The following is a 10,028-nucleotide window of genomic DNA, read 5'->3' on the forward strand; positions in this document are numbered from 1 at the left end:
CAAGCTGACGAAGGAACCATCCGCGAGTAACCGCAAGAGATAGTATTAATTGAATGGTAGTAGGCTTGATGACTGGACTGAAAGTGTCTTCATAATCAAGACCATACCTCTGTTTCAAGACCTTGGCAACTAACCGTGCCTTGTAGCGTTCAATGGAGTCATGGGCATGTCTCTTGACTTTGAAAACCCACTTGGAATCAATGACATTGACGCCAGACACTGGAGGAACAAGATGCCAAGTATCATTCTTTTGGAGGGCCTGAAACTCTTGTTCCATTGCATCATGCCAATGAGGAATACTCAGTGCAGCCTGAAAATGATGAGGCTCTGAAGTGGGATCGGCAGCAGTGTGAGCCATGCACGCAGCAAGCCACGAAACCGTCCCATCCGTAAGAAGACACCAGACTGGCTCCGTGTGCGAGGACGAAGAATGACAGCAGGTTCTGCTAGCAAGGTCGGTGCAGCAGAGGATGTTGGTGAGGCCTGCACCGAGTAGGGCGAGTCGGGCTCACCGGTGACCGGAACAGGGCTGGTCGGCGACCCTGGCGCCAAAGCAGACCCGGCCAAAGCAGGTGACGGGGCCTCCGGGCCAGTGACAGCAGCAGCCGGCCCGGGCGAGAGACCCGCTAGTGGCCCGGGCGAGCCACGCAAGGCGGGCGCTAGTGAGGCTTGCGAGCCGGGTGAAGGTGGCGCTGGCGAGGCTGCTAGTGCGGACGAGGCCAGCGAGCCAGGCGAGGCAGGCGCTAGCGAGCCCAGCGCCCACGGGGCCAGCGAGGAGCCAGGCCGACCCGGCGCCCGCGAGGCGGACGGGGGAGCCTCCACAGGGGAGACGGGGACAGGTTGGCAGGTGCCGCATGTCATGCATGGCGCATGCACGTCCCGATCAGGACGCTCATCGGTGACCTGTTCATCAAGTAGCTCGAGCCGGGCACCGCGTCCAATACCTGCAGCATGATTAGGAAGCAACGCAGTGGCATATGCAACATCCAGGCATAGGTGTGGACACATGCACTGGTGGTGTAGAAGTGGTATAGTTAGTCGGAAGTGCATGAAAAGGAAAAACATTTTCATCAAACACAACGTCACGAGAGATGTAGGCGCGGTTGGTAGAAACATGCAAGCACTTGTACCCTTTGTGAAGAGAACTATACCCGAGAAAGACGCACTTCTTAGACCGAAACTCTAGCTTGCGCTTGTTGTATGGACGTAAGTGAGGCCAAAATGCACACCCGAACACTTTGAAGAATGTGTAGTCTGGATTCTCATTAAGAAGAAGTTCAAGAGGGGTTTGCATTTTCAGAAGTCTCGAGGGAAGCCTGTTTATGAGAAAACAAGTTGTAGAGAAAGCATCACTCCAGAACCGAAACGGGACGGAGGCATGAGCTAGCAAGGTTAGGCCAGTTTCAACAAGGTGACGATGCTTACGCTCGTACCATTCTGCTGATGTGTATGAGGACATGACACGCGGTGCAAAATCCCAAGTTTGTTAAAAAACGAGTCGAGCTTGTGGTATTCCCCCCCCCCCCCAGTCGGATTGTACATGTATGATTTTCTGCTTAAGAAGACGCTCAACATGTGCTTGAAACTGAATAAAGACATCGAACACATCAGACTTACGTTTAATAAGATATAACCAAGTAAAACGGTTGTAAGCATCAATGAAACTGACATAATAATTGTGACCGCTAATAGATGTCTGGGCATGACCCCATACATCAGAAAACACAAGCTCAAGAGGATGTTTCACAACACGACTAGACTCTGAAAAAGCAAGTTGATGACTCTTGCCCTGCCGACAGGCATCACAAATAGTTTCAGCAGTTTTATTGGACACAACTGGTAGATCATGACGATGCAAAACATGTCGAACTATGGGAGCCGCCGGGTGACCAAGGCGCGCATGCCAGTGTGTAGGCGACACACGAACACCATTGAACGCCTGAGGAGAGGACGACATGGAAGGTGGGCGCGGCGCATCAAGTGCATACAGGCCATGGCGAAGACGACCACTAAGTAGAACGGCCCTCGTGTCCCGATCCTTGATAAAGAAACGAAAAGGGTGAAACTCAGCAAGGATATTATTATCACGAGTAAGTTGAGGAATGGACAACAAACTACGTGTAGCAGAAGGAACACGAAGGACATTAGATAGATGCAATGTGCGAAAATTGTGTGCAAGGAGAGAAGCCTAACCAACATGGGAGATGCGCATACCTGCTCCACTGGGGGTGTGCACCTAATCATGACCACGATATGGCTCCTGAGCAGAGAGCTTACCCATCTCACCGGTGAGGTGGTTGGTAGCTCCAGTGTCCATGTACCACACAGGATCAACGGAGTAAGACGGAGTACGTCCATGATCATGACTCGCCATGGCGGCGGCGGCCTGCCTGTCGTTCCCTTTGCCATTGTTGCCTAGGCCCAGAAAATCTTGCTTGTAGCGACGGTGGCAGCGAGAGGCAATGTGGCGCTCAAGGCCACACAACTGGCAGGCCTGTTGGGCACCACAAGAAGAACAACATGCCACCGGCCGGTTACCACCCGTGATGGTCGGAGCATTGCCCCGCGAGGCCGGCTGTGAAGGAGGCGCCGGTCTGCCTCCTGAAGATGATGACCGCTGGGGCTTGCCACGAGTTGCGGCATTGGCGGAGGCGAAATTGGGGGAGGCCCGGCGCACCTTAATGCACTGCTCACAGCCAAGCAAACGTGCATAGAGCTCACGAGGTGGAAGCGGGTCATCACGGCCATGAACATTCTCAATGAGATTGTCATAATCATCATCAAGCCCATTAAGCACGAAGGTGGTGAACTCCTCATCCTGCAGCGACTGACCAACTGAGGCCAACGTGTCGGCGAGACCCCACATCTTGTTGAAGTAGTCAGTGATGCTGAGGTCACCAAGCTTCGTCTCACCCATCTCGGTGCGTATAGAGTGAGCACGCGCCTGGGACTGAGAGGCAAAACTGGTGTGAAGCGCCGCCCACACCGCCCGCGACGTAGCGGCGAAGATGACCAGTGATGAGATGCTCGGGGTGAGCGAGGACTGGATGGCAGAGAGGATGTCCTAATCCTGAGCCACCCAAGTGTGGAACGCCGGGTGGTGAGGGGGCGGACACTCGAGGGATCCGTCAACGTAGCCCTCCAAATAGCGACTCCGCAGAAGAGGGAGCACCTGGGCACACCAGGACAGGTAGTTGTCCGGCGCAAGCTTCACCGGTAGCAGATGCGAGAAGTAGAACGGCGCCGGCACCATGGCCGAATCAGCATGGGCATGCGGCGATGCATACAGGTCCATCGACGAGGCCGCCCCAGGGTGTACGGGATACACCGAGTAGGGCGGGTAGGATTCGGGGGAGACCGCCCCGGGCGCGCCGTTGTGTGTCGCGGGGGTGCCGTAGGGTGCCGCGGGGGCACCGTGGTAGGGTGCCTCGGGGGCACCGTGGTTTGCCGCGGCCGAAACCACTGCAGCGAGGCAGCCGCAGCTCCATGCGGGTGCGGGGAGGACGCCGGGTAGGGTTGAGGCGGCGCCGGCGCCGAGTACGATTGGGGCGGCGAGGGCGCCAAGGAGGGTTGAGGCAGCGCGGGCGCCGAGTAGGTCAGCGGCGGCGGCGCGCCGTAGTAGTGATGAGGTGGCGGCGCGCCATAGGGTTGGGGCAGCGCCGTCCAAGATGACGACGGCGGCGGCCCACCATGGATCGCGGGAACACCGCCCGCAGAAGGAGCAGCGCCAGAGGGAGCACCTGTCGGGGTGGCGCCGCGGTCTCCCGATCCGATCGGGGAGCGAGGCGACGACGAGGCACCGTAGGCCATCACGAGGGGCTGCGTGGCAAGGAACGGTGAGGCAGTGGCGAGGGCCGGCACCGCGGCGGCGGCGGTAGGAACCGAGGTCGGCGCGACGGCGGCGGTGGCGGCGGCAGCGGAAGACATCGTAACCTAATTTGATACCATGTAAGACATATGATTTGGGAACTGCTCGACAACCCTAACCTGGGATGTGACTATCTCATTATATAGAGGTACCCAAGGGGTGCAATACAATATTACAATACAGATATGCAGAAGCTACGTATATTTAGTCTAACATGCTGTACTCCTAGCTACGTGCTGAGACGTGAACTAATTAAGCAGGCGCGTACGACAATTGCATCAAGTGAATAATCAACCAGCCAACACAACAAGGTCCATTATAACCTAGTTGTTCGATGTCGAGCGTGTCATTAGCTAGCAGTGGCGCGCACGTACGAAGTCTAAACAAACTGGCAAATGATCGATTGATTTATCAAACAAGCAGTATATACGTACAACTAGCTACGTGTCAAGGGTATTGAGGTTCAAACACCGGACAGCTTTGTCGATCAGGGTCCTAGCGACTAATTATATCAGGTCAATATCACCTAAAATGCCAAGCAGAAAGGATGGTTGCATATGGAAGAAGCCAAGTGACGGTGTGGTGAAAATAAATGTGGACGCATCGTTTCATGGAGATACTTTGTCAGGGGAGCTATAGCTCGTGATGACAAAGGAGATTTTATTGCTGCTGCAAATTGGTTTATCCCACATATACAATATGTTGATGCTGCTGAACTTACTGCTATCAGGAACGGTCTTTTTTCTAGCGGCTAGCGTCGGGTGCAATTAAGTCGAAGTTGAATCAGATTGCTCATTTGCTGTGGACACCTTGAACTCCATGGATTATTTGGGTCCTCATGTGGCAATAGTGGTTGATTGCAATCAGCTAGCGATGGAGTTCGGACGCATTTCTTTCAAGCATTGCTACCGTGAGCCGTGAGGCAAATCAAGTGGCGGATGAGTTAGCAAAGAATTTTTTTGTTAGTAGATCCTCTAGTTCTTGGGAATCTGTGATTTCAGATTTTATTTCTCATTCTCTTGTAAACGACATGTCTATTATTTGAGAAGTAAAGTGTTTTACCCGTCAGAAAAAAAAGCTACATTCGTAGTACACTAGTCAATGACATATATGCCGGAGATGTTGCCGTGGATGGGTCTTCTAGGAGGGGCACTGGAAGCCGGAGGGGACGTTCTTGCCGCAGTAGTTGATGAGGAGGCTGAGGTCGACGGGCACGTTGAGGTGGATGCCCAGGATGTTGGCCTTGAGCGCCGTGCACAGGCACACGGCCGCATCCAGGTCCGCCAGCCCCTGGAGCAGCGAGCAGCACGTCTGCTTCGGCGTCGTCACCGGCCGCAGGTTGATCAGCCCGCCCAGCACGTTCGCGCACGCCCCAAGCTTCAGCGCGTCGATCGGGCACTGCCCGCTGCCACCCTTGCCTCCACCGCCGCCGCCGCCCCCTCCTCCTCCCCCTGCCGGCGGCGGCGGGCTAGGCAGGTGGCACCCGCAGTCGTCGGCCAAGGCGAAGAAGAGCAGGTTCAGTGCCAGCAGCGTGACGAGCACCGCCGCTTTCGTCGCCATAGCTTCCTATCCGAGCTACTGCGAGTCTACTACGTACAGGGTTTATTAGAGCTAGCTCACTCTGGCTGTGTGTGTCAAGTGCAAGGGACCTCCGGGTGCTACTTATAGACCAAGAAGAAAGGAAGGTGTTGAACTAGCTCCTAGCTTAGAGCATTTTCAACAGCCGCACAACGTGCGAGTCGCGCTAAAAATGAGAATACCGCGCCGCGCGAGCTGGGTTTTGCGCGCGGCGCTGCGCTGACTCCAGCGGCCGCCGCAAAATAAAGCGCGGCCTAACCGCTCCAGCAGACGTGCTATATTTTTTTTTTCTTGAGACGATTGCATACATAGCATACAAATATGAAGATAATTCGGCACATAGCCTGCTTCTACGATACAAAATGCGTACATCTAGACTTCTCCAATGATATATAGTTCTACTACGTCCACATAGCCTGCTTCTACGATACAAAATAAAACTATTACTACTCGTTCTCCGACTCGGACTCTGCCTCGGTGATGTCCTCCTCCGACGTCTGAGCATAGGCGTCAAGGAACCGCTCGTCGCGGGAGTCCCATGACGACGCATCTCCTAGCGCCATGTTGTATTTAGCGACCGCCTTCCGCATTCGCTTGTCCTCGCGATAGGCGGCTCGCTCCTTTCTTCTCTCCTCCCTCTCCGCCCTCCTCTCGACGAAGAAGTGTTTTTCGTTGATGATGTCTTGCGGGAAGCATTGCCTCCACAACGCCATGACTTCCTCATCCATCCCGGTCAGGCTAAGATGGCACTCCCGTCTCCGGTGTTTGCGACGATCCTCGTCGGTGTTAAGCCGCCGGAAAGGCGCCAACTCCTGTGCCCGCTCCTCCGTCGCCACGTCGGTGAAGTTCATGTCCCAACGGGACCGCCGGAGGCGCCACGCCGCAGCGTCGTACGCGCGGGCGCCATCCTGGGTGGTGGCGAAGGTTCCGAGGCCAAGGCGCACGCCGCCGCCCGACTGAATCAAGGCGGAATAGGTGCCGGACGGACGCACGCGGATGCCGCGATAGCCGGAACCTTCCCGGCGGCGAGGCGGCATGGTGGCGCGGTGGTGGCGTGTCGGCGGCGAGGAGAGAAAGCAGTAGAGAGGGCGAGAGAGAGCGGCAGAGGGCGCTGCAATTTTATAGGGGCGCGTGAAGCGGCGTGCCAAATCTAGCGCGCGAGCTGCCGCCTTTTCCCCCGCGCGCTAGTTTGCCGTCACCCCTGGAGCGTGCAAAACCGGGCCGCGCGTGCTAAAAAGCCAATTTATCGCGCGCGCGTCTTTTGACGCGCTTGTTGAAGATGCTCTTAATTAGGACACAGATATTTTACTCACTCCACGCGTGTAATCGACCAGTCTCTCCATGAGAAGATCACCACGAGATAGCTGATCGCAACAGGTGCACGGCGCATGTGAGCTGGCTTTGGCTTTGGGGATGGGTGGAAGGAGACAAGGAGATGTTTGGAGTGTTGCCGATAAATAAAAGATGTAAAGCAAAATTGTGTAAGTGAAACAATGTCTAGACCGTTGTTCTCAAATCAGACGGCTCTCGGAGCGCAAAATCAACCATAATGTAGCTTGCCGACTTAGCCGCTCAAATCTGCGAATCCCAAGCGACATGGACATATGTGCAGCCGCTTTTGTCCATTTCTCGTTGAGAGGACAATACTATTTCTTGGAGCATTTTGTTTCAAGGTTTTGTCACACTAATGACCGAATTTATCATCTGAAGAAAAATGTATCAGTTTAAAGGTGGACTTACCACAGTGTATTTTGCCCAAATACTTCCTCCCAAACTAATTGACTGGTTGACCCACCTGCCAGAATCATGTGGTGCCGGTGACAAGAATTACACGTGCGCCGTCTATTGAATATTATCGCATTATCATCATGTGGAGTAAACCATTTTAAGTGCATTTTCTATTTAACAGGCACCAGGAAAATATTCTCGGTTGGGGCATCTCCGATGCCGACCCACAGACCGACCCCATACTTTCGGACTGCGCTATCCGACCATGAAAGCATCCAACACCGCCCTGTATCGGCCTGCAGGGCGGTTTAGACGTGATTTTTTTTTTTTGCAAACCAGAGACAGACATGAGGAGTTTGCGGGCGTCCGGACCACTGTTAGGCCCGCGTCTGACCGCTCTGGCCCATCCAAACCCCCTCCCTCGCCGCGCGCTTCCTGCCCGAAACGATTAGGTGCTTCAGAGCGTCAATGCAGCATTCATGTCTGGCCAGAGCGGACACGACCTATCACTGGCACCGATATTGAAGCGGCACGCAGGCCGAGTGACCGCCGCCCGGCCATTTCTCGGTGCAGGCAACTACTCCGTGTTCAAACAAGATGGCGGACGTCCGTCCGTCTACTTGGCGCCCACATTAATGACACACGGTTGTCGAGGCAGCTACTTCGGTGCCACCCGTCCGTCCCTCTGCCGCCCACCATCACAATATAAACTACAGCCCTGACCATTGCCGCGGTCATCCGCCTCCCATCCCTTTATCCTCTCTGCACCATTCCCGCCATGGCTTTCTTCCACGCTAAGACTCTTAGGGACGGGCTGATGCTGGAGCAGAAGAAGAAGATGGCCACCATTGCTTTGGCTGGCTGGCCGGCAGGCAATCGAAGGACGACGACGTCTCAATGGAGGACGCGGTCGACGACGAGCCGACACCACCCTCCTCGTCCGCGCCACCTACGTCCCAATGGAGTATTAAAGTTCGTCGGAACTACAAGGTGCTTCCTTTTTTTGCATAGTAATTAATGTGTGTCACATTCATATCATAAAGATCAAAGTACATGTCACGTAAGGGCTGACATGGCAAAACTGAAAAGAGAGCAGAACCTCTCTGAGTTTGACACCAAAACTCGCACCTGCCTCTGGCACCATCATAGCAGCCACCAAAGAAAAGAATGATGGATCAACTCTTACCCGAGCTCGACGCGGCTCCATCGCTTATATGCAGCTTTGCGGACCTTCAAAGGTGGCTCACCAAAAGTAAAGCCACAGTCGTCGAACAAATTAGACCGGGACACATCATCGAACTCTAGATCTGTCACTCCACCACGACTAAGACGCCAAAGGAGGAAACCGCACCCTGCCATCTATCAACCACGAACACAGCACATGTTCCGTCTTATAGATGTCTTCGATGCAGACCACAATCTGCATCCGCTCCTGGACTACCTTTCACGCTCCGCACCGACATTGGAGCAGACGTGGTCACAATGACGGAGTACGATGACACATATTCACCACGAGGAGGCCGTCGGCGTCACACCATCGTTGATTGAACAGACTGGTTTCCAAAACTATCCTCAACCATAGGGCCGATCGACTTGTTGGTGAAGAATATGAAGAACCTTTATTCAGCGCCGTCATCGTCACTGCCGAAGCCATGACGATGAACAACCTAAAAACGAAACTACTTTAACTTATAATTATCCACACACGTGGATTCGGCGATCCCCTCACCACCGACGACCGAGGTCGTCGGCCAAGGGGAGCCGTTGGAGGACTGCGGCGGAGGAACTCTCCTTGGGAGAGACGCTGGCGAGATCACAAGGTGCTTTCTTTCAACCACGGTGGATTGTGTATTAGCATTGTGTACTGTCCGTGAACTCTTAATTTATACCAGTATACGTCATGGTTCCTTACATGCTTGACTCGATTGAAAAAAATTGGCAGGCCTTACCAAAAGGACTATTCTATTCACGCACCAAATGTATGTGTCCTTGTTAGACTTAGAGATATTTGTGTTATGTAATCTTAACTAATTCCTCTATCCTTTTCTCTCCCGTTTAACTTCCTATCCTCATCCTGCTGAATCCTAGCGATCGGTGGGCTTCTTGTAAACCACGGCAGGGGTTGTTCCTGCCCCCAATCAATATAAGCCCGCGGCTCCTCTACGGAGGAGTAGGAACGCTTCATCGATCCAATCTAACATGATATACAGAGCCAAGTCTCTTCCTATCGTCTAGCAAAACCAAAACCCTAAACACCACCCTTCCATCGCCATGGCTATGAGCTCAAGCGCCATCGCTCTCAACCTAGGTGCTCCACCAACAGAGAAGCTCGCAAGGGGAAACTACCTCCTATGGAAGGCGCAGGTCATGCCGGCACTGCAGGCGCGCAAGTGACCGGTCTTCTCGACGGCAGCGATGCCTCACCGCCGAAGACAGTAGAAGTTACCAAGGCGGACAAAACCACGGCCATCGAGCCCAATCCTCTGTATGGCCCGTGGTTGTCGAAGGATCAACAGGTTCTAAGCTACCTGCTGAACTCTCTCACCCAGGAAATCCTTGCACAAGTCATCGGTAAGGACAGCACCTTTGATCTGTGGACTACTCTTACCACGTTGTTCGCTGCGCAGTCGAAATCCCGCATAACCAATCTGCGGATGGCCATCTCCAACACCAAGAAGGGCAACATGTCGAGCAACGCCTTCATCGCCAAGATGAAGAACCTCGGGGATGAGCTAGCACTAGTGCAGAACCGAGTTGTATTACTGGTTCGTAAGGCCCTTTAGTGTCGGTTCTGTAACCGGCACTAAAAGGTGGAGACTAAAGCCCCCCCCCCCTAGTACTGGTTCAGTACAAA

The 10,028-nt window shown here is 54.1% G+C and overlaps 1 protein-coding gene across 1 annotated transcript; it reads right to left on the reverse strand.

Moving 5' to 3' along the window:
• Positions 1 to 4,843: 4,843 nt before the first annotated feature.
• Positions 4,844 to 5,495, reverse strand: LOC123089654 (lipid transfer protein EARLI 1-like). The gene has a single exon (XM_044511278.1). The coding sequence runs from the start codon at positions 5,426 to 5,428 to the stop codon at positions 5,009 to 5,011; it is 420 nt and encodes a 139-aa protein (XP_044367213.1). The 5' UTR covers positions 5,429 to 5,495; the 3' UTR covers positions 4,844 to 5,008.
• Positions 5,496 to 10,028: the final 4,533 nt, after the last annotated feature.

Source organism: Triticum aestivum, chromosome 4B (assembly GCF_018294505.1).
Source record: "Triticum aestivum cultivar Chinese Spring chromosome 4B, IWGSC CS RefSeq v2.1, whole genome shotgun sequence".
In the NCBI taxonomy this organism is placed as follows: domain Eukaryota; kingdom Viridiplantae; phylum Streptophyta; class Magnoliopsida; order Poales; family Poaceae; genus Triticum; species Triticum aestivum.